The following is a 25,655-nucleotide window of genomic DNA, read 5'->3' as shown; positions in this document are numbered from 1 at the left end:
GAAATGTTTATGCATTTAGACATATTTTGGCAAAACAATGACTGGATGGAGCAATGGAGAAAAGGTGAATTAGCAGGCATTCAAACCAAAAAAAGCAGTGCATTATAAACACAAGGGTCAGCGCTGCAATTTGGGCTATTTGGTTATTTCAGGTACCGGTGAAATTAAGTCCAGTTTGAGTAATAAATCCATAAGTTACTTATCAGATGCCAAAACACAACTCAGCAGGTCTAATTTTTTGACTGCTAAAAAGTCAAAGATGGAGGGAGACCTGGCCAAGACAGCATACCATTTACAGTTGTAGAAATAAATCACAACAGACAGCAAATACAATCATCACACACGCAAGGAAGATACTAAATCAAGCTCAAATAAAATTAAGTTGCATTTCTCAGTTAGCCTACATGTAGTATTTGAGTCCAATCTCCAATTTTTTTTTACGTATCTCACATGTCTGCTGTATAATTGGACGTTACTCAACATTATTTTTTACCTTAAGAAGTTGATTCACTTTTTATTAATCTTTTCTTCAGCAGGTTTCAAACATTTATGCATTTATTAGTTGAATGCTGAGGAATGTAGTGGCCCCTACAAAATATACATACATCATTCTCTATTGATTGTTGAAATTTATGGAATTTTGTTATAGGGGACAGAAGCAATGCATTTAGACAAAGTATAAGACTAGAACACACTGAGCACATGGACAAACAGTGGAGTGGACTGTGCTGAAGGAGTAGTTTAAGAGATATCTATGGGTGTTAGAAACCATCATTACTGACATGAATTCAAGCCACTGCTCTTTGTGAAGAAGTAAACAGACTTTTTACAGCCATCTTTTCAAGGCCACAGGAGGATTGTTTGATACTCAAAAAATAGATTAGGATGATGCCACAACTACAGTTTTTAACAGAGAGCCTAATTGCTGCAAGTGGAAATGTTACTTAAACATCTATCACTGCAAATCTTCTGTAGATATTCATTGTTCTATACTGTAGCAGTTACAATATTATCCTTTCTCTGGTGTCCAAATCCCCTTGATAGAGGCATTTACCATTGCCTGTTTGTGGAGCAGTCATGTCATACTAGACTCACCATAAATACAAGCTGCTGACTGAGAAAAAAGTGCACCTTACTCTCCCAGTGGTGAGATTTGTTTTTGTTTGTAGAAAAACGATATTTCTCTAGACAGCACGCATTACAGAAAACACAATGACAGCATATACACATCTGCCCTGCCCAATACTAAAAATCAGTTTTGCACATTAGTACAAAAACTGCTGCAGCACATTACTGGTCCGGTTTAAACACTGAATAAAAACATGTCAATGTGAAATCTGTTGCAGCACTAGCATCAGTTTACAGTCACCTGTGCACCTACCTGTCAGGATGATTATCACAGACAGCACACAGAAACAGCACAGCAAGGCACCACTTCCAGCAGCAGACTATGGCAGTGACGCTGCAACAAACTTGACACCATAAGGTCATTGGAGGAAAGCAGCTGCACAAATGAGCCATCGCCTTTCAGTCGAGTCACCTGCACATCATCTGTTTGCCAAAGCAATATGTAAATACAGCAGCAACAGCGTGGATTACATGTAGGCTACTACAACCGAGAGATGCAACCAGTCAGATTAAATGACTGCTTCATGCAACAATTTACCGCACTGAGGCCACACGATGCTCCTCCACTCACAAACAGGATGAAATGACCACAGCACCTCCACGGTGTGACGGCGGACAGGTCGCCGTGCATGTTCCACTGCATGTCTTGTTAAAGCAGCATCCTGCAGCTGAAGGAAAGCAGTATCTGTCAGTGCAGTGGAGCTGCGTGCAGGATGCGCATTCATGTACTGGGATGGGAATTGAAATGTCCATGCACGTTAACCCTGCTGTAGCCTCTGTCCACCGTCATTCAGGCTACATGGTTGTTTTTACCCCCAAATCACTGACGCCTGACTGAATGAAGCGACACAGGATGCGCAACACTCCGCAGAAGAAGACGCAGCTTGTCGGCCTTTTCCTCCGCAGCTCACCGGCCGCCTCAGTGCGACAGCAACCTGTCGGCCGAGATAAACTTGTATGATTGAGTGACGCGGTCATGCGAGAATATGTGGCGCTAGGACCACGCGGACACATGGTGGGACATCGAGTCCCTTGTCATGATGAAGACAGCATGCGTCCCGGTGTCTTTACATACCTGGCACCGCCACCGTCCGGATCCGGCTGCTTCCGTCCTGACATTGAAATCTTCATGTTTCTCACGCCGGTAGTGTCCGTCCGTGCGTCTGAATCCTGCCGCCTGTCCAAGGTCTGCCTGTCCACGGACCATGCGTGTTGTTGCCCACCGCTGAGAGGGCGGAGTCCGCGGTCCTTGGAGACGGCGTGAGAGTGGATCATGAGAACGCCACTTATTTATCCTCCGAGCCAATCAGCTGCGGTTCACCTCGAATCGGCATTCAATGACCGTGTGAAATGCACAATAGTAGCTGAAGAGTGTTTAGTTTTAGAATTACGTGAGCAAAGGCAATGAAATAATCTATTTATTTAACCTGAAGGCATCATTTAAATGGTGTTTGATGCAGTCTGTGTGGGCATCCCATTCCCTGCACATACAGTTGCTTTTTCATCAATGTGAGCAAAAAAAAGCAACAAGAAATGTGATGGAAAACCAAAAAACAGGATTATGGTTTAGGCAGCTATAACAAGCCATTGCTTATCATTATCAAGATCCCATAACTATGGTTTAATATGAGACAGATAAATTGCAGATGACTATTTCTGTATAGATGTATGTTCTACAGAAGATGCATGATAGCTGTTTGCTAAGTGGTGTTTCAAATTGGTAGTAAGTTCTCATGCAGGGTTATTTATCAAGAAAGAGATTGAAACGTTAGTTTGATTGAAACAAATAAAAGCATCTGATCAAATGGTAGTACCTCTTTTTAATATTCACTGCACATGATCCTACAAGGTGTGACCTTAATGTACAACAGAGGTTGGCCATGGTAACAGGGTTTACTCTACCCTCTACTGGCAGGACATGAAATCTGCTTCAAATGAAATCCAATTTCTCTGCTGAAGACTTAAACATCAGTGTGTTACAAAGGCATTTTACTAAAAACAAAATACCGAAAAGGTATGAATTATAGATTTTTACAGTCTCCTTCCATACACAAAAACTATGGTGAGGGAATAAGCTCAAAAATACAGACTTTGCCTTTGTTTATATCTCCAACTACTAAGATTAGACTTAAGCATAAACTACACAACTTCAAATATACAAAAAGATAGCAAACAGCTACAAGCACATACAGTATTTACAGCAAAGAGTCTCTTCTCTGGTGAACTTGAAGGAACCTGAACCACATTCAGAACACTGTCTTGTTTTTCCCTATTTGACACTAAGAAAAGGTTCTGGTGGTGTAAAATAAAATCTGAACACAAGTTTATTCACCTCCAAGTGTTCACAGCAGTCCTTGTTGAACCAGATGTCCTGATACTTATCAGTATCTGTCACAGTGATTCAGCATCCTCTCCCCTCAGGTCCTTCATTCACCCGCCCTCTACCACCTTCCACCTCTGTGGAAGGGTGGGCACCCAAACCCTGGTCTCCCATTTCGGAAACGCATACCTTCTCTGTCAACCATGCCCTCTGGTCGCATAGAAGGATGTCGATGGAAAGGAGGGCCACGAGGAGGAAAGGGCATAGGCATTCTGAACCTATCTGGTGGAAACATGGGTCCTCTGGGCATCATTTGCGGGTGCATGTGTGGCATGTTTGGAGGTGAGAGGAATCGAGGTAGATGATGAGGACTCGGCATGCCGGGAGGAGGCTGCATAGGTGGCATACCCGGTCTGGGACCCTGCATGACTCCTGGGCCAGGCAGGGTCATCATCGGTGCTGAAGGAGACCCCAGCTGGTTGTCGGTGCCCAGATCTGAGGGTGTAACTGTGACGTCTCCTTTAGAATCCTTGGTGGACTCCTCTGGAGGTTTTACACTTCCTGCTGCAAAGAGGATAAGATAAGGTTTTATTGATCCCCAGTGTGGAGTTAAGTATAGTGGCAGCACAAAAGAAAAATAAATCAGAGAGCAAAAGTTTGAAGAAGTAACATCAAGCAAAGAACAGTGACAACACTGCAGCATAGATCTGTTCATATTATCATCAAGTACAAAGAGAAGTTACTTTTAATGAACATGACAGCATTCATATCTCCCCTTACCTGGTGCCAACTTTGTCGGGTCAAACTCTGCAGGGATGAAAGGAGCTCCTCCTGGAGGCATGGATGTAGGGGACAGCATGATGGGGCTAGGAAAAGCAGGTGGACTTCCAATGGGTGCTGCCTGTTGAACCGATGGCAACTGGAAGACAAAGAAACACAATGGCATCCTTGTTAAGATTAAAGTAAAACGAGCAAGAAAGCTTTCTTGAAGCAGTGAACTGATTCTTTTGAATCAGTTTCTTGATAGCATCCCATGTGTATTTATCTGTGACACACCTGATGAAGAAACAAAAAACAACCTTTTGATGAGTATCTTTGAATTTCTGAAGGTTTCCCCAATCATTTTCAGTAGAGTTCTCAGAAGACCATATTTTATCATACTCCAGTGATACCCAATATTAAATTAAATTAATTTTGTATTGTAAAAAGGCACACAAGTATGTATGAAGTTCAAAGATCACAAAAGGAGGCTAACACACTCTTGCAAAGAACAGTAACTGCAAGTGTTGTATGGTAAAACTGCTTTCATTCATTTGATATAATCTGCAACAATCTGTAGGAAAAACATGACCATTATTTTTGAATATATATTAGCTTTGAACACACTGGGGAAATGGAACATGGAGCAAATCTGATGAAAAAAGCTCAGCTTAGTTTATGAAAAAAAAATATACTTTGATATGTTTATCCTATATATACACAACACTATGACATAACGATACATTTTTAGAAGCTGAATAGACTCAATACATACATGCAAAAATACTGTACATACATACAATACCCACAGGCTGCCTTTACAGCTCACAAGTGTATGTGTGTATGTAAGACAAAGGGTTTAATCACCACTTAGAAACAGGGGTTGTGGTTGCAGTTGTGTTTGAAATTGCTTTATCACAGCGTCAAATACTATTGATTTATATACACTACATTCTTTGTAAACACTACAACCACACACAGTTGTGAATGTGGCTGCTGAGGGAGATTGACACTTGAGGTGAATTATTAAACCGAAGAGGCTTTCAGAGGATGTAAATGGCCACCCCAACAATGCTGAACAGTTCTTTTGTTTTCCGTAATAACCCAAACAACCAAATGTGTAGATTTGAATTTCTTGTCCCAACAAGCATACCTTCAGGATTTGACAGAGTTCTACTTTAGTTTCAGAGTTACAGCCAACACAATGGTGTTGCTTTAAGGTCAAAGTAAAGGTGGATTTTGGCAAGGAAATGCTGAAGTGCCAAAGAGAGAACAGAGTTCACATGTTTTAATTAGGAAATGATAACAAACATGCACACATACAATAATTTGAACTAAGACAGACTGCCACAAAAATCTGTTTACATGTTTTGAAATATCCTGGTGACCAACAAACTAGCATTGGACAAAAAGTACAGGAGTGGATACAAGACTTACCACAAGACATCTTAGTGTATAAATAAATGGGGTATAATATGTTCAAAGGCACACACACATACCATCAACACATGACTGAGATTAATACAATATAATTGTATAATGAGAACGTTTACATAACCCCTGTAATGTTTATCCTAATATTGCTGATCAATGCTTTAAGTGAAATATTCATCAAGGTACTTTACATCATTGCTTGTGGGAATGTAAGGAGGCTCAAAGATTTTGGACTTAAGTGACACAATATACCTCTCTCAAATTACCTCTTCTCCAATACCTCTCAGTCCTGAACAATGTATATTAAGCATGTATCCAGATGATTGTTCTCTATCCAACAGAAAGAGAGAAATGGATGACCCGTGTGTGCTACAAGCCAGGCGCTCGATTGCTCTGTTTTGGAGAAATGTTGATTGCCCCTCTCTTGGCCACTGGATGAAAACATTAACATCAAGTTTGGCTCTTGAGAAGAACTCGCATATATAGTTAGGAAGAAAGCTTCTGAGATTTTGACATCTGAGAAATATTTTTGGAATTTGTTATATACGGTAACATGGAAGAGGCAGTAGAAGTGTGAAGTTATGTTGAGTGACTCTATTGTGAGGAATGTGTGCTGTACTCTGTTATGTTTGTTAACATATTCATAATTTATTTATTTTTAATTTTATTTATTAACTTAATTTTATTTTTATTGTAAATCCATGCCATCTTTAACTTATGTTTGATTCTTTATTTATTTTCCAGTGATATATTTATATTATTTTATACGCTGCCATATGTTCAATTTGGGGCAATTATGTATGTACAATGCGTTGATTGCATAAAATCAATAAATATGTTTAAAAAACAACTGACAAAAGCTATGGCTCTTTGACAGAGGTCAAGGGCTTTCCTCTGTGATCAGTGTTACTGCTATCACTGAACTGCCATACACAAACACTTTACAGGCTACATTGCACAGGCATACAAGTACTTCCTCTTATTAATGGCATAACTGTACTTGTTTATTTATACTAATGTAAATTTAAATTTAAAGAACTTGTTAATACTGCACAGCTTGCAAATGATGATTTGAATACAACTACCAAATGTATTAATAAATCATGATGCAATGCAGTCATTTTCTACCCTGAGATGATTATAATGATTCTAAATCTAAGAACTAAAAGTTTATGTACAAATAAATAAGAAAGGTTTATGAGCATATGAAATAGCATCAGACATTGTATAATAAATACATACTATTATCTATAAATGACAAGTTAACAGTGTTTAGCAAATAAAGGTTATACTGTACTATATGATTTCAAAGTTAGTCAAAATGACAAAAAATTCAAATGTTAAAGGGGACATATGCTTATTTTCAGGTTCATACTTGTATTTTGGGTTTCCACTAAAAAATGTCATCATCATCAATCATTTTTCTCATACTGTCTGTCTGAATATACAGTACCTGTATTCATCCTCTGTCTGAAACGTTCTATTTTGAGCGCTTGTCTCTTTAAAAAGTGAGTTTTCTTTATATGTCCCCTCAAATTCTATTGTAAAAGTCTGAATACAGCATCTAAAATAAGAAAATAAGAAACATATTCATCGTGCTACATGTGCTGTACCGGTTACTGCATGACTGCACTCTCGAGTAATTCAATTTGATAAGAGCTTTAACTAGTGAGACACATATGTAAATATATATGTCCAACAAGATCATTGCATTCATTTAACTGAAAATGCTCATTACATTCCAATTTTCCCCAGATGGAAATCATGTGTCAAACCTAAATCTACCATTAACACAAATTACATTCCTATCTATGAATGCATAACTGTTGGCCACAGGCTCACTGAGCACATCAAATTAAAACTCTACCAGATGCTGCAAGGTGATCAATCTAAAGTTTCTGTCTTGACATTCTCTCCTTGGAGCAAATTTACCTACAAATCTTGATACTGGTATAAAATGTAATATGCTGTTATACTTCAAAATGTGACTGACCGACCTCCCAGTGCAAAACAGGACAACAAATAATAAAAAAATACCCCTAATAATTCATATGTTCAACAACAGATTTGTCATGTCTGCAAGTCAAACAAATCTGTCCTTGGAAAGCAACTGTTTCTGTTCCAGCTTATCATAATCACTATGTTGGATGAAATGATTATAGTCATCTCTGCACAGATGAGTCACAAATTAATCATTAATCACGCATCAAATGCTTTTCACAATGCTATACTGTAGCTCTGGAGAGGTTTCCCTGTCAATGTCAGAAAAGGTTTAGTGACAACATTCGGAAACAACTATACACATTAAAGCTACCATAGGCAACATTAAGAACTGTTTTTGTAATGTTTGGTAGAAATTAGTTTTTTCATCTTGAATATTTTTAATTAATCAAATGCTCTGAGAAAACCAAATGCATGGTAATGTGTCAAAGATGTGTAAAAACACAGAAAATATACTTACTTTGTATTTCAAGAGAATTTGTGAATTTACCAGTTATTTCAATAATCTTTTTTTTCCTGGAAACACCATTTAGGCCATCAGAAGAACTGCAGGTAAAACACTTCTACACTGGATTCAGAATTTTGGAAGAGGTGGTTATCACTTGATTCATCAGGAGCCAAACTAAGGTCAGTAAGTCAACTAGTTCTGGTAGCTAAAGCTTTGCCATCTTAATGACTAAAAAAACAGTCATTTTTTCCCTTGTGAATAAAACAATAAAAAGTAGCCAGTAGAAACACTGGAGGGCATTGTCAACAAAGACTGGAGTTTACTACTTATTTCACCGTTAACCTCACTCCAGAATATAGTGATGCTCAATCACCTGTTTTGATAATTTGTCTATCTTTGCTGAAATGGCTAGTTGGTGCTGGGTATTGGAGTACATTTCCATCTGCTACAATGTCAATTTACAGCCATTGGGGGGAACCAAAGTTGGAATTTTTCAAATTCTACACATAGTGGCTTTAAGTTGCACTTGTAAACATGTGAATCTTATTTGAAAGGAGGAAGTACTGAGGGAGGAGATGCACTTTTCTTAGTTGTCTTCATCTCGCCAACAGTAGCTTTAAAACTACAATTCATAATTCACTTGATTGTATTCTTTTTTGCAATAAACAACTATAAGATAAGATAAGATATTCCGTTATTAGTCCCACAGTGGGGAAATTTGCATGTAGGGTGTGATATACATATATATGTGTGTGTATATACATATACATATATACTTATATATATATATATACATACATACATGTATATATCTATATACACATACAGTATACAGTATGTATATATGAATGAAAATATATACATATTAGGGCTGTCAAAGTTAACGATAATAAAGCGTTCTTGTGATCATTTAACGCTTTAACGCATTAACACAATTTATATTTCAGATGTTGTAGCGGGCTCAGTTTTAAAGTTAGAGTGGAGCTAGTAAGGAATCCATTGGTACGAACCATGTCAAACTAGCTTGTCGCAAAGGAGGTTAAATAACGCTCTAAATTACGCTTTGTGTGCGCTTTGAGATTCTGGCAAGGAAAAACTGCCATGGGCATTTTGAAGGGGTCCCTTGACCTGAAAATGGGTTCTATGGGTACCCACAAGTCTCTCCTTTACAGACATGTCCACTTTATGATAATCACATGCAGTTTGGGGGCAAGTAATAGTCAAGTCAGCACACTGACAGCTGTTGTTGCCTGTTGGGCTGCAGTTTGTCATGTTATGATTAGAGCATAATAACGCATAACGCAAATTATTTTTAACACTACTAATTTCTTTAACTCATTAACTCAATTGATCTTTTGGAGGTTGTAACAGGCTCAGTTTTAAAGCTAGAGTGAGAATAGGAAACACTGGCATGGCCATTTTCAAAAGGGATCCCTTGACCTCTGACCTATATAGATATGCAAATGAAAAAAAGGGTTCTTTGGGTACCCACAAGTCTCCCCTTCACAGACTTTATGATAATCACATGCAGTTTGGGCAAGTCATAGTCAAGTCAGCACACTGACACACTGACAGCTGTTGTTGCCTGTTGGGCTGCAGTTTGCCATGTTATGATTTCAGCATATTTTTTATGCTAAATGTAGTACCTGTGAGGGTTTCTGGACAATATTTGTCATCTTTTTGTGTGGTTAATTGATTTCCAGTAATACATATATACATACATTTGCATAAAGCAAGTATATTTGTCCACTCCAATGTTGATAAGAGTATTAAATACTTGACAAATCTCTTTGAGGTACATTTTGAACAGATAAAAAAATATGCTATTAATTTGAGATTAATCTCATGATTGTCCATGAATAATGGCAATTAAATATTTTAATCGATTGACAGCCCAAATGTATATATATATAATAGAATATAATTTACTTTACCTGCAGCAAAGGGAACATAATGACAAAACATAAAATAACCAACAAAATATTTTTTTTGTGCAAGCAAAATATTTCATGGTGTTTAACTACTACTAACATACAATTGAAATAAAGAAAAGGCAGTTCATAAGTCTAACAGCCTTGATGCAGTCAGTATTCTAGGGAAAGCAACAGAGGGGTCTGCTCTTACCCTGGTGTTTCACTCCATCAGCAGAAAATAGAGGACATCTGCTGCTCCATTTTTTTCTGTAGGTTATTTACACTTAGGAAACCCCACGAGCCAGGCAGCTGGGCATTGGATCTTTGATCAAGACTTGCATCTCTGATGGGCATCAACTCAGTGCGTTCCCTCTTCCCTCAATATATTTCTTTGTTTATACCTGCTACTTATAAGACAAGTGAATAGACGGTAATAAGGCAGCTTTACAATAAACTGGCCTTTAGATCTTGATAGCTTAGATTATTTGAGTAAACAAATAGAAAATATTCAAAAGTCCATTATGAACAAGTCTTTCATTACCTTCCAACCATTCCACAGTATCATCCAACAGTGGGAATCCCAAAATCCAAAGACCGTTTCTTTAACACTCACCTTTGTGAGGCCTCATGTGAGTCTGATGTTATTGAAGAATTCCCCTCTTCCCTTGAAATGTCACTTGACTTGAAAATGACTGAAAGGAGAAGACTGCTCAGAGTTTATATTATAATCCATGTTAGTGGGCTGAGCTACTGAACCTATTCAGTTCATGTGAGAATGCTCCAGAGGGCTAAGAGCCAGACCTGTGATGTCTACAACATGTAGAATATTGAGCTTTTTCATGCATAAAAAAGTATAAATAGAGCAGCTCGAGGTTTTAGAACATGACACCATAACATTCTGAAACTCTCATTCTCCTTACTCCTCCCGTCTCTTGCTCACATTCACAAATACTTTATATCTATTCTAAGCAGGTTCAAGTATGTTTAAAATTCAAATCCTTTTCTAAAACCTACATCCAAAAGAACCTAATGTGTAAGTATTATGATTTAGAATAAGTTTAGTTTAAGCATCTAAGAGATGGGTGATTTGAAACGTTTAGAAAATGTTAGATTTCTTTTTTTAAACTTTTTTTCTTTTGTCACATCCATCTAAAAGACATGGGTTGAGAGTGACTTTGCAATTTCTCATAATTCTGCAGCTGCTTGGTCAAAACATCATAAACATCATGCAATTTTGATATTTTTCATGTTCATTTCATTTAAACTGGACCACCTCAGTCCCTCATAAACTGACAAATAGATCATGAAAACATTGTATTATTTGATATTATGAAGGTTTCACAAACCAGTTACCATTTACATGTCCTATGGTATATTCTTTCATTCAAATATTACTATGAAAGAAAGTGATATTATAAGTGACTATATTATACTGGGAATGTAAGTGTAATTTATGCAATTACACAGCATTTCTGACTGCTGCATTTTGGAACACCTTTTATTTCTATTATTATTTTGCATTCTATATGTCCTTAAAGTGCATAATAAATTACATGTTTGCATTTCATAGTTTATGGCTTACTATTACTTGTTTTGACAGTTTGTTTGCAGGCCACTTCCCATTCATGTTTCTTTTTTACTATAGAACAGTGTAGAAAGGGGTTCCCAAAAGACCAAAATTGTTTTAAAGGGAGGCCATTTAAAAACAGAGGTTCACATTATGAAATGCGTTCCCCGTGTAAACTGCTTATAAGCAATCTTTACATTCTCTGTAGTTAAATTGTTGTTTATTGAGTGCTAAATGAGCAGTAAAAACTTTTATCATTGGCTTACAACTTTGTTTTTTACCTTGTCCACTTCATTCCGAGGGCTGGCAACATTTTTTGTTGTATCCGCTTTCAACATGCCTGGTTACCTGTAGAAGCAATGGCTAATAGTTGCACTGGAAAAATCCTGTAATGTCTGTTTGGTTATTTATCCATGGAAAATTGATAAATATGCAACCAAACATGGACCCAGGGATGCAAACATCCTGGGTCAAGATTTCTTTTTTTAATGGTGTAAGAAGTACATTTATGAAACTATTTTAAATGTTCTGACCTTCCAATGAAACACTGAGCTCATACAAATGGGCTCTGACATCAGACACAACCCAACCCAAGTTTGCATTACTATACAAGCATACAAACATGTGGTCTAGTAATCCTGCAATAAGTACAAGCTTGTCTGTGATTCACACAGGCAGAAGACCAAACCTTTATATGCAGGTATGAGGTAACTCCCGAATAAAAAAACTCTTCAGATCCTCACAACTCGTGGATGCTGTAACTTGGATCCAAAAGAGTGAATTCGCCAAAAGGTGACAAGGTAAGGATTATCCGCAGGTATTAAGTCTGAGAAAAGCTTTTCAAAAGCCATGTCTGGAATTCAAAGATTTCAGGTGCATTCCCTTTAAAAATCAAGAAATTGTGAGTCATTATGTGGGTATGTAGGATGCCTGCCAGAGAACTTTTTGTACTGATTGGACGGAAATAAAAAAAGTGGTACCGCTTAAGATTTAGAAAGCTGACAAGTGCAGATTTCTGTAAAATCCCATAAGAATCAGAGGGAAATTTAGACAAACAGGGAGGCTTAACTACCAATTATTTTTAAATTCACATTTTCTGTTTTTCAAAAGAAAAAAGCTGCCATAACTAATAATTGGACAGAAATATGGCAGCTCCTTACTGGTAGAAACTAGAATTACTACCTCACGGTTGTATGCCTCTACCAACCAGTCAAATTGCAGTTTACATACATGTCTAACCAAAATGTCATCACTTCAACATTTTATCCTATTAGACATTTGTGTGAAATGCTCATAATTAGCATATGAATTCTTGGGTTATGGCCAAAAATGTATTTTGAGATGTCTCAGTGACCTTGACCTTTGATCACCAAATTCAAATCAGTTCATCACTGAGCCCAAGTGGACATTTGTGCCAAATTTGAAGAAGTTCCCTCTAGGCGTTCCTGAGATATCGCATTCATGATAATGGGATGGACGTGAGGTCACAGTGACCTTGACGTTTGACCACCAAAATCGAATCGGTTCATCCTTGAGTCCAAGTGGATGTTTGTGCCAAATTTGAGGAAATTCCTTCGAGGCATTTCTGAAGATATCACGAGCAAGGGACTTATGTACAGATGGACACACGTATGGACAACCCGAAAACATGTCTCCGAGCATAGAAACTACACACAAGCATCAAGAGTGAAAGCATCTAATTTTTTTTCTCTCAGAACACTTGAATTACAATATGCTGAAAGGTTATTATGGAATTTTTGCCCAATGATGCCAAAAATATACTGCCTACTGACATTTTAAGTGGCACTCCCCAAAGGTTGTCTGATGAAATTCAGTTATATTTTTCATTAACAAAAACTATGATGCAATATGTTCATAAACAACCTTTCCTTCCATGACTAAGATGAGACGGCACCAACGACATTGAACACTAACAGTGATGATATCAAACATGCAATATCTTTGACGAAAAAAGACGAGACAAAAATGTAGGCGGATTAGGTCTCATAATGGGACCGCGGACCGCGCATCACCAATGAGCAGTCAAGAGGACTCTAGAGTAACTACACAACTGTATTCTTAATCATTCAACCTGGGTTTTTCAACTGACTAAAATTATTTTTAAAGTTAAAAAATAGCTGACAAAATTGAGAGAGAACACAATTCGACTAAAAGTAATGACGAAAGGTTGACTAAAATGTAATGACTTTTCAGCAACTAAAACTGGACTAAAACGTTTTGAGTTGTCCTCGACCAAATCTATGGAAAATAGAAATAAAATGTGACTAACACGAATAAGCATTTTCGTCTTAAGACTAATACTAAATCTAAAATAGCCGCCAAAATTTACAGTGCTGGGCAGATATGGACTAAACATACAGACATAGGGCTGTCGCAGTGAAGGAATTTCCCGTGGTGATAATGATTGGCTCCACAGCGCGATATGCGGTATTATTGCAATTTTTGCAAATTACTTCATTTATTCTGATTTCAGTCCTATATAAATAAGCTTTATTGTTAGGCTATTATTGTTATTGTTAAATGCAGAAAAAAGAAGGGCAATGACGCTCAGCATTTTTTCAGCTGCACTTTGGTTGTGTCTGGTTGCTATGATACGGAATATCAAAATGTCGGCACAAGGTAGAGTACTTGCTCTGGATGAAGGGAAGGCTGAAGCATGTAGGGAGAGAGGACAGACCCGCCGGTCTTTGTGTATTAATTTCTTCTCCATTTTTGTTGTTGTCCAGCACTTGTAGCCTACATGTAGGACGTGACTGTTGTTTTACCCCAGTTGAACATTTATAAACTCTCGACCACCAGAAAAAAAACACCATACATGCAGCACTTAGCACAGATTAGACGCTCAGCACCTCGTCACACTGCTTCTGTTTTTAGTGTAAAAATGCGGCACTCCCATTGCGAAGAATTAAAAAAAAGAGAAAAAATGGGGCGGTTGCTTGCCATCCCCTGCGGTTAGCTTGTCAATATTGAGGTATTGCAATATTGAGGTTATTGCGACAGCCATAAGTAGACAACTAGGTTTTTAAGTTTCCAAAAAAACAACAAGTGCTTGATTGAGATGAATCTTTACTGATTGATCTTTTGCTTCTATGTAAAAAATTTTATTTGGTATGACGTGTCCATAAAATGGCTTTGTGGGTAAACATGAAGGCACAGTGTGCAGTTTACTGATGTCATGTTGCATGTTATTTTTTTTTTACATTTGGGGCAAACGGCACACAACATGCATGTGGCCTGAGTGACAACTATGAACTTTCCTTTTCCTTCATGTCTAGAACTCCACATATTTAAAGTAAAGGACTGGGAGAGTTTACAGAGCAAATGTATTTAGACCCACAAAATAGTTTACTTTACACAATAAATCAAATTCAAGTCCCTTGGACTGTATGCTGCTCAATGAGGCGCAAACATGAAACGGTTTGGGAGTGTCAAATAATTAAGTATCTCTGCTCACTGATCTGCTCTATGATGACAGCACAACAGTAAGAATAACAATCAGGATTAACACACCTATCACAGCTTCTAGGCCAAATTTAGCCCCAAATGCAATACATATTTTTTGTGCAACATCATGATTAAGCAGGCAGACATTTGGGCACACACCCTTTTTTGGTTTTATTCATTATAGCAAAAAGAAAAGCTAATCTAAGTAATTTCAAGTGCTGATTTGAATTTTTCAATCTGGCAGTTCCATGAAATGCTATTGTATAAAAACATCTAATCCACAAACAATTATAAAACGGACTGATTTATTTTGTGTCCTGTTGCCTTTGGTACAAAGGCAATTATCCTCAGTGTGACGAATACAGAGTACTACCTTTTAAGAAAAATTGTCTTCAAAAGCAGCAGTAGGCCTGGGCAGAATTAATTTTCTCTTAGCTTTATACTTTTATATCATACTGTACTTTATTGAAAAGGTTTAAACCTGAATATAAGCAAGTCAAACCCATTCATGTCTCAAAAATAGCTAATTGTAGGTTGGCTACTGTAATTATTTCCTGATCATATTCTACATTGATAAATAAACTAACGCCTTGTTTCCACATAGCTCTGTGTACGTATGCGAATCAACCATAAGTCTGTTCATTCCATTGGGAACCTCCCCGATCTCCAATGTGTTTGCGGAACTCCTTCCGTTTTTTCTTCGAATACATTCACAAAAATGTAACTTTTGTGGCAGATAATGGACAGGCCATATGCCCTGTGTGTCACAGGAAGTTAGCATGTTATGTTAGCATGTCATGCTAACTTCATGTGGAATTAGCAAATGAATAACTGATTGACTGATACAGCTCTTTTTATAAATTTTTTTTCTAAGTAAAAAGTTCGACAGCATAAGTTTTCTGAACTATTTCGTTAAAAGACATATGAACCACTGTGCATGTACTCTATGTGCATGCATAGTGCATAAGCCGTTGAACTTTTCACTTCACTCGTCTAGACGGCACAACACAGACAGTAATACATAGATATTAAAACACTGTTTTATATCTAATCAGTAACTTCTCTCCCATATCTGCGGTGATGTTTCTATCTATCCGTAAAAAGGTGCATTTCCTAGCGTTGAACACTAGGGGCCGTAATACGTATGATTTGCGGATTTACGGACACAAAACAAAACTGTGTGGAAACAAGGCTTAAGCAAACTAGAGCCAATTTCTTTTACTGATCTTTTAAGATGTGACAAAGAAATAGATATAGCCTAACAACTGAGTCAGAGGTAAGCAGGAAAAATGGTTAATTCAGAAATAAATGACCAACAACAAGATCGCAGAAATCAGGAGGGCATTCAAAGCGATAGCTGAGCTTTGTTGATACCTAAGACTATGCCACATGAGTGGATTGAGTAGTTTTGGATTGTGGAGTTTTTCCCTAATAAACTGGAAAAACAAAGTTCGGAAACTTGTGTTTGGTGGATTATTTCTCTGTTGTATCAATGTTAATGGTCATTGTATTTTACATCGTTGGAAAGCCTGTTTATTTACCTTCGCAATGATGTCCAACTTGTAAGGATGATGCATTTGTGGGATGAGCAGCACAGCTGATTATGTGGGGAGCGCCCAAGAAAAATTTGCCAAAATGCTCTGCCAATGGTAAACAGTGTATTCTCATAAGGCTACCAGGAAGCCTGCAATGACTGCCCTTCACCGTCAGGCCCGTTGGCGCTGGTGTTGACAACACAGACAATGGAACCTGAACATGTGGGGGAATGTCATGTTCAGTGATGAGTCCAGGATCTGTCTGCCAAAGTCGGATGGCAGGGTCAAAGTATGGAGACGACGCGGAGAATGCTATGCTGATTGTTGCACCGATCGAGTAACAGCTTTTGGTGGTCGGCATCTCCCTCACTGGCAAAACAAGGCTTGTCATCATTGAAGGCCATCTCAATGCAGGGAGATATCGGGATGAGATTCTGCAGCCAGTGGCGATCCCATATCTCCACAATCTGGCACCTAACTTCATCCTCCAAGAAACAACGCTCGCCCCCACTGAGCCAGGGTTATCACAGACTACCTCCACAATGTGGGAGTAGAGAGAATGGAACGGCCTGCCAAGAGTCCACACTTCAACACTTGTGGGATCAGCTTGGGCGTGCTGTATGTGTTAAGAGTGACCAACACAACCACGCTGGCTGACCTGCAACCAATCCTGGTTGAGGAATGGAACGCCATCCCACAGCAACGTGTGACCAGGTTGGTGACCAGCATGAGGAGGAGGTGCCAGGCTGTTGTGGCTGCGTATGGATCTTCCATCGCTACTGAGGCTCCTGACGGTGGATTAAATGAATAAAGTGTAAAATAGTCAATATGTCTTGTTTGTTCCTTGTTACTGATAGAGAGTTCAATCATCCAATCAACTCAAAACAAGAGTCAATTCCAACAGGAGAATACACTGTTTACCATTGGCAGAGCATTTTGGCAAATTTTTCTTGGGCGCTACCCACATAATCAGCTGTGCTGCTCATCCCACAAATGCATGATCCTTACAAGTTGGACATCATTGCGAAGGTAAATAAACAGGCTTTCCAACGATGTAAAATACAATGACCATTAGCATTGTAACAACAGAGAAATAATCCACCAAACACAAGTTTCCGAACTTTGTTTTTCCAGTATATTTCAATCAATGTCACACGCTGGAGCTCAATGTCCAGTATAAAGAAAAGCATAGGTAACTGAAACCTGCTGTAAGTACTGCAGTACATGGGCACCGAGTCATGAACAATGGCTCAGGCCTTGTTTTGCTAGGCAATATTCCCCTTGTTAAAAATGTATCTAAACAAATTCAAAAAGCATATATCCTGCCCAGTTTTCATTAATGGGTTTGGCACTAACGATGCTGTCGGCTTACCTTGTCTCCGACTTGGACACCTCCTCCCAACCGGGCCTTTAAGTCCAACCAGCAGCCAACAGTCAGATTCTCTCGAACCTCAAGACATGTGAGCAACCTTTCTCTTCACAGAGAGATATGCAGTCTAGCGCGCCTGCTGAGTATGGCAGGTTGAAGACAGTCCAGCTGGATCGCGTTTTATTAAACCTTGTTTGTTTATTCAGCCTGTGAGGAATTTTGTTTTTTAAAATTTGCTTTAAAATTGTAACAAAACTGCTAACTAAAACTTAGATTTTTACTTCATATTGGGTGATGACCTGAACCTGTCACATTTGTGCTTTAATTGAGTTATTGCAAGCTCAATATCAGTTTATATATCCATGAGTGTTGGGTTCACACCCATTGCAACCAAAACACAACAAGAAGCTGATTCATCTATTCAACCATTTAAATATTTTTGTGTCATTCAACCACTGGTGGATTGTTAGGAAAACTTTTTTTAGTAATTTGATGTGAAAATGAAAACATTTTTTTTACACAATTACCGATAACTTTGCAAAACACAGACCCAGACATTCTGTATAACAGAGCTCAGATATGGAAAACAGAAAGGATCACATAAATGCTTCCCTCTACACATACCACAGTAATTAAAGTTTTTGTGTGATTCCCACTTTATTTGAATAAGTTATACTGCACAGTACAAGGTAACTGAGTGAAGATGCAAATATTTTGCAAAGAAAAAGGAGAAAGGGATGAAAAAGCATTCCTGGATTTAAAGCCTATCAGCAGAGGAGCTTATCTGAATTGTGGCAAAGTGGATCAAAATCACCAATTTAGACTCATCTGCTTATTTAGTGACTCTGAAACAACCCTCATGATGCATACAAAGACGCGAGTGACTTGTTGACAACCCCTCTTATAGAGTAAATAATCTGATATCCATTTAAGACAGACCCATAAAAATTTATTTTTTCATAAAACAGTTTAATTCAACACTCTAAAATACTCATAATTATCATATCCCATGTCTGTTGCACACACCTTGACTGAGAATGTTTTCTAAAAGCACGAGTCTCGGCAGCAAATTGTAACATGGAACCATTTACAGGCTGTCCGACCTCTTTGAGAAACTTTCACATAACAAGCGTCGAGCTCAGAGTTCAACATCAAGTCAAGACTACACAATGAGAAGAACTGAGAGCTCACTTAGAAAGTTGAGTTCCTCAAAGCCACAACATTTTTTTTATTCTGAGCATTGAAGGGCGTCAATTAAGTGTTTAATATGAGTTTCTCTGTCTGGTTGGGTCAAAGATTGAATATATCTGCGATTGGCTGAAGCTATCCAATTTATATTATATCATAACCAAAATAAGTACCTTGATATTTCCGCTTCGTTAGCATTCAAGGTATCAAATATGACAAATAATGATCCTCTACACAAACACTTTGCATGCCACTGTGTTGCTTTTCAAGCAAATTTGCAAGGGAATATGTTCCATATAAAGAAGTTGTCATCCAGTTATACTTCAGTTGTGAAGATATGACACATGGAGCTCACAAGCTCAAAAATATACACACATAAACGTAAACACTGGCCAATAGGTAAATTTCAAGGGTGCTCCGATCAGGATTTTTGGGGCTGATCAACGATCACTGGAAGCAGAATCTGCCGAGCCGACACAACACAGGGTCTATTTGAAGCCATTTCTCCCCGCCGGGGTCAGCAAACGATTCTGATACTCTGCTCTTTGTTTATGTGTGTATGTGTGTGTATGTGTGTGCGTGCGTGCGTGTGTGCGTGCGTGCGTGCGTTTGTGTGCCTGTGTTTATTGAGCTACTACTACTAAATCTGAGTGGCGCACCCTGTTTTTCCCCCTGATAATGCAGTAGGAGGCGAGTTAGTTATGTTAGCTGCTAGAAGTTGGGGGGCAACACAGTCCTGCTTGGCTAAATAATGGAGCTACTAACTTTAACGGAGATTCCATTGAGTGCTCAACCTGCCCGGCGGCGCCCTCTAAGCAGACCGGCAGACATGGACAAGCGGCAAAGGCCATAACAACACGGGGCGCCCCGCACCTCGAGGAAACTCTGCCCAGAAGCACAAGGGACAGAGCACCAGGGGGGAAGTAAGGCCGAGACCTGAGCGGCCTGAGGCCGACGGGGGCACACAACAATACAGACCCCTCGTATTTGTTGAAGATATCATGGTGAAGTTTTTTTTAATTGTTTTATTTTCTCACCCAGCCCTAGATGCAATCACTACTGACTAAACCGTAGCCTAAACCTAAGTTAAATGTTACAAGAGCATACACAGTCTTGCGGCATCGGCTGAAACTGAAAATTCATTTTTTAAAGCTCTATTTTGGCTGACACAGTGATCGTCTTTGTTTGAAACGTCAGCTAGTTTAAAGTGCATTTCACCAATAACATGGCACAGGCCTCAGTAATGTTACGATGGTTACTTATGGCCTAATATAGGCTGAGCACCACTTTACAGTGTAACAGTGATTTCACTGAACTAAGTATCACGTGTACCAGAACACACTTTTAATAAACACTTTTCAGCCAATTAGGACTAGGTATTTTCCCTGACCCATGGTATAAGCCCTGATGAAAGCTTTCTGAAGCTAGGTAAGCCATAGAAGAGTGGCATGTGTACACCTTGATTTGCAGAGTATTTCTCAATGAATGGGATAGTCTTTCGACACAGTATTTCTAACAGATTTGATTTAAAAGATTTAGAAGATTTTGTCATTCACTTGGGTATTTTTTTTTTTATTATTTAAACCTGCAGTGACTTTTAAAGACGAGAGGGTGGTTCAGATAAGCTCCACTACTTATATGCAACAATAACTGATTTTCCTTACAGCCTCCACAATAAAGATTGTGAAGTAAGCCTCCAACACCAAGGCCATTGAACCAATAAAATATCAGCACTTGTAATATCAAAAAGAAGGTGTTTAAAGACTGTGTTAGCATTACCTGAATGCGAGCAGTGACGGTTCCATCTGCTGGTACACTTTCCAGAGCTCCATTTACAGCTGCCTGCTTAATGAGGTCCTTGCCATTATTCCACTCTGTGCACGATGGAAAATACAAAAACAACGTTAGGAAACTGTTTCTCATTGCCTGCAGCAGCTGAAATGGCCATGCTAGAGGAATTGATGAGTGTTTACCTGGATTTAGTGTCTCTGTGTCCAGTATACCCCCTTCCCGATAGCTCTCCAACTCCTCAACTTTGACTTTGGTCCAGGGAATGTAGGTAACTCCTCGCTCCACATCCCAGAACTTTTTGTGCGCTGATTTTATACCTTTGTTCAAAGCCCAAGCAATCTAGGCAAGAATGATATTAGCTATGATCAAGTTAACAATCACCACTACAACAAGTCACAAAACCAATTTAAAACTGTTAATATAAGAAATCTGTACTCATGTACCTTAACAGGTTTCTGATTGACTTTGTATGACCCCCTACTGAGTTTGTTCAAGGCTGTATTGGCATCTTGTCTGTGAACCATAGCAATATAGGCACAACCCCTCGGAGGAATCATCTGGACATAGAGAAACGAAGAGGTGTTAGTGCAAAAACTTGAGAACATCATCTTAGGACCACAGAGGATTACAGGTATCTTTGACATGAATACTCCAAACCTACATTGATGGAATCAATCTGGCCGAACTCTTCCAAAAGGGACATCACGTCGGCCTGCTGAGTTTTCTTGTCTAGTTGTCCAACCCAAAGTGTAGTGCTGCAAACTAAAAGCAAAATGAGATTACAAACGGCTTGGAACATGCAAGTGTTTAACTTCCCTATCTGTTTAAATGTGAATGCTCAATAGATACTCAAGTTGTCTTTTAAATCTAATTTACCGGTTTTCATGGATAGTGTTTACTTGGAATTTAAGGTTCAAATGTAAAGGTTACTACTCAGATTCCCTAGTCAACCTGTAAGCATGAAATGGTTGACAAATGTGGTTGCCAAGGAAATCTAGGTATGGTTACCCAGTTTTGCTGGGAAATGACAAATCTGGTTGCCTGTTGGCAACCAATGGTCCTGTATTTTAAAGTTAATTCTTGAGACCATGTTGACATTTGTGCCAATTTGAAGAAATTCCCTTAAGGCATTCCTGAGATATTGCATTCACGAGAACGGGATGGACTTAAGGTCACAGTGACCTTGACCTGTGATCAACAAATTCTAATCAGCTCATCCTTGAGTCCAAGTGGACGTTTTCCTAACCGTGTGCCTAAATGAATGAGACTGCTGCTGCTGTTCCATTAATACAAACAAAACAAAAACAATGAACCAAAAACTAAGGATCACAACAAGACAAACAAGTCAAACCAAATCCAAAGTAGGGCTGACAGATAAATCGTATTTTCATCGTCATCGCGATATGAACATGCACGATAAACACATCGCAAAAGGCTGTCTGAAACGCGACGTGAATAAAGTTAAATCATTTTATTTAGGGATGGTTAACTAAACCCATTATTAAATGGGCTCCGGTATCAAGACTGTAGTATTTATTATCACGCTGCAGCCTCTTCCTGCTCTGTGTCAGAGCACTCCAAACACATAAATACACACAGCGAAGTCAGTGAACAGTTGATCAGAGAGGCCGCGGCGGAGACGAGTTGACGACAACTATGCTCGTTTCTGTAAGTAAGTGCAATAAAACTTTGCGTGTAAAGCCAAGATACGTTATAATTCCACCTGTTCAGCCACATGATGAAACGCTTAAACATGTAGTTAGGCGATGTTTCAATCTGCTCTCTGTGCAGTCTCGCTATGTCGGCGCTATGTTTACACTAGCACAGCGCGTTAGCTCGGCGGCTAACAACGAATTGTAAACACGTGTAAGTCATTTAGTTGAGTTGTGAATGACTTTAGTTCCCTCTAGTAAGCAGTGATCCAGCGTTTGTGTCCTTAGAATTTATTGTGAAGGGTGGAACGGAGGGCGTGAAGCGGCGATGCGCTGTTATTGACAAGGGTGCACTGCAGACTAGCCTCAGACAAGCCTCCGTGTTATTATTTTATTATCTTCATAAAGTATAGGAGCAACGTAACCCTCGGCTACACAAGCTAAAACAAAAGCTAAAACAAAAGCTGGCAGTAGGCTATGTAGTCTAACTGTTAGGTTAGTTTGCCACATATCTTACTTGTAAACTCATCTGATGGCTGAGACATAGCAGCCCCTCCTCCCTCTCTCTACCAGCGGCAACATTACCTGCCGCAGTGAATCACATCAGCAGAGGGAGGACAGAGGAAAGGAGGAACGACTGATACTGACTAATGTCTGTGTTCTTCGGTCTTTATAAACTCCATTCAGGAATATTATTTATTTTATTAACATTTTATATTTGTTTTCAGTGAGATATTAATGAGTTTATATGGTGACCGCTCTAGAAACGACATGTAGCCTAGTTGTATTTAAAATATTCAATTCTAATACGGTTCTGAATTTAAAGACAACCAGGATGACTTAAGTATAGCTAATATGCACACTTCAATATTTCCTTATTTATCACTCGTCATCGCAATATTGAACAATATTATCGCACGTCGCAGATTTTCCTTATATCATGCAGGCCTAATCTAAAGACAATGGAAATGTCATCAATACTTAAAATTAACTAGAATTACCGCCTCGCGGTTGTATGTCTCCGCCAATAAGTCAAGTTGCAGTTTACATCCATGTCTGTCTAAAATGTCATCACTACATCATTTATCCTGTTAGAAGTGTGTGTGAAATTGTCATAATTAGAATGTGAATTCTTGAGTTATGGACAAAAACATGCTTTCAGAGGTCACAGTGACCTTGACCTTTGACCACCAAATTCTAATCGGTTCATACTTCAGACCAAGTGGACGTTTGTGTCGAATTTGAAGAAATTCCCTCAAGGCATTCCCGAGATATTGCGTTAATGAGAATGGGACTGACATGTCGTCACAGTGACCTTGACCTTTGACCACCAAAATCTAATCAGTCCATCCTTGAGTCCAGGTGGACGTTTGTGTCGAATTTGAAGAAATTCCCTCAAGGCATTCCCGAGATATTGTGTTCACAAGAATGGTAAAGACGGGCAACAAACCCGAAAACATAATGCCTCTGGCCACGGCTGTTTCTAGCATGGAGGCATAAAAACATATCTCTTGCCCTCAGCGTATAGCTTAATCTTGTGCCTAAATGAATAAGACTGCTGCTGTTGTTCCTAGGGATGTTAATAATTAACCGTTAACCAACATATTTTAACAGATTAACGCTATCAGTTAAAACGGTTAAAAGAAATGTTATTAATTAATTAAAAAGCTGAGCGGCTCGTCACTTTAAGGAGAAAAGCTGGTCAACCTTAACAGCCCACCTTAAGAGGCGGAGCCGGAGTTGCAGGATACAGGAAGTTGGCTCCGGTCTCTCGAGCTTGCTTGAGCGGAGGAGTTGTAGCATCTATCGACCGACAAATAAACTGTAAACACACTGCTACAGCTACGTTCACAGCGAAGCCACCAGCAATGCTAGAGCTGCTCACGTGGCACAAATACACGCACTGTTTGTCGGACACACGCTTAAGTTATGCCGGGCAGACACACAGTTGACAACCTGCTAAACTAAACTTTTACTGGGAAAGTGGCTGAATGACCTCGACACTACACGCAGCATCATGGCTGCTATAGTAACGCTCCCCGACGGTGAACTGGAGACAGTGAACGCAGCACCGTGGCTGCTACAGTAGCTCTCCTGACAGTGAACTGGGGACTCGGTTATCTGTTGTGCTCATTAGGCTGGGCCGATTCGTCGACGTAGTCGATTACGTAAATACGTCGATTTACGTAACGTGCGTCGACGCATCGGATGACGTAATGAAAATGCGCTGCGCCCGGTACAAGCATGGATTCTGATTCCCCCAGCGAGCAAGAAGTGTCAAAAAACCTCTCCCATGTTCATCAAAGGTGTGGGAATACTTCAAACAGAGACCCAACAATGCGGTGCTCTGTAAGTTGTGCAGAATGGAGATGGCGTACCACAGCAGTACAAGTGCAATGCACGAGCACCTGACAAGAAGGCATCCCGGAGCGCTGCGTCAAGAAGACAGCAGCAAGACACACTGCTCCACACTGATGCAAAAGTACATTTGCTAATGTTTATCTTAACTGCATATTATTACAGTGATGAAATAAATCCATGTCTAAACCATTTTAAGTTTTAAGTTAAGTACTTAAAGGGACTATTTGTAACTTTCAGAAATTCTTCTTAACAGCGACACCTGTGGCCGTGAAATCAACGAAAGTCAGCGTCGGGCTCGCGCTTGCTCGCTCTAAATATACCTGAACGAGCATCGCTGAAAACAGTGAGGCGACACACGTCAGCTAAAAGCACAATATCACTCTATATTTCAGCTGCTTGGCAGTAATGTTAGCTGACCAGACGAAGGTCTCTCCATGAACATGATTTAGATCTGATCCTAGTGTTGGCTTTTCCTGCCTAAGTGCAGGCTGATGCAGCGGGGCTCTGCACCGTGTCTCCTCTGCTCTCTCCGCCCGCAGCCGGACAGAGCAGAGGAGACACCGGCACCCGGTCGGTAACGAGAAGACAACGTAACTCTCTGAAGAGCTCCGTCACTTCACAAGACACGGGAAACCTCTGTTGGTCTGGAGGAGCTGCAGCAGTTATTTCTGCACAAACGTCCCCTGTGCATTCACTAGATATTCTCAGAGCTAAACTAACTCTT

At 39.3% G+C, this 25,655-nt stretch overlaps 2 protein-coding genes across 7 annotated transcripts in view; both read right to left on the bottom strand.

The window, feature by feature from the left end:
• The window catches only part of LOC141770626 (rho guanine nucleotide exchange factor TIAM1-like), a 52,036-nt gene extending 49,232 nt beyond the window's left edge, over nt 1-2,804 (bottom strand). For 2 of the 6 annotated variants that reach the window (XM_074640344.1, XM_074640350.1), the window contains exon 1: nt 2,204-2,804. The gene's annotated coding sequence lies outside the window, so the exon portion shown is untranslated. The other 4 variants (XM_074640347.1, XM_074640346.1, XM_074640349.1 and 1 more) reach the window with 4 other exon arrangements.
• Nucleotides 2,805-2,928: 124 nt separating this feature from the next.
• Nucleotides 2,929-25,655, bottom strand: part of LOC141770629 (SR-related and CTD-associated factor 4-like) — a 32,146-nt gene continuing 9,419 nt past the window's right edge. Inside the window, exons 13-18 of the mRNA XM_074640357.1 lie at nt 21,580-21,680; nt 21,362-21,475; nt 21,101-21,257; nt 20,907-21,001; nt 4,229-4,367; nt 2,929-4,012 (exon numbers count right to left, since the gene is read on the bottom strand). Coding sequence (XP_074496458.1) covers nt 3,570-4,012; nt 4,229-4,367; nt 20,907-21,001; nt 21,101-21,257; nt 21,362-21,475; nt 21,580-21,680 — 1,049 coding nt within the window. The 3' untranslated portion in view covers nt 2,929-3,569. The remainder of the gene's footprint in view (nt 4,013-4,228; nt 4,368-20,906; nt 21,002-21,100; nt 21,258-21,361; nt 21,476-21,579; nt 21,681-25,655) is intronic.

This window comes from Sebastes fasciatus, chromosome 7 (assembly GCF_043250625.1).
Source record: "Sebastes fasciatus isolate fSebFas1 chromosome 7, fSebFas1.pri, whole genome shotgun sequence".
In the NCBI taxonomy this organism is placed as follows: domain Eukaryota; kingdom Metazoa; phylum Chordata; class Actinopteri; order Perciformes; family Sebastidae; genus Sebastes; species Sebastes fasciatus.
Note: the sequence above shows the minus strand (reverse complement) of the source record. Positions and strands in the feature narration are given on the sequence as shown.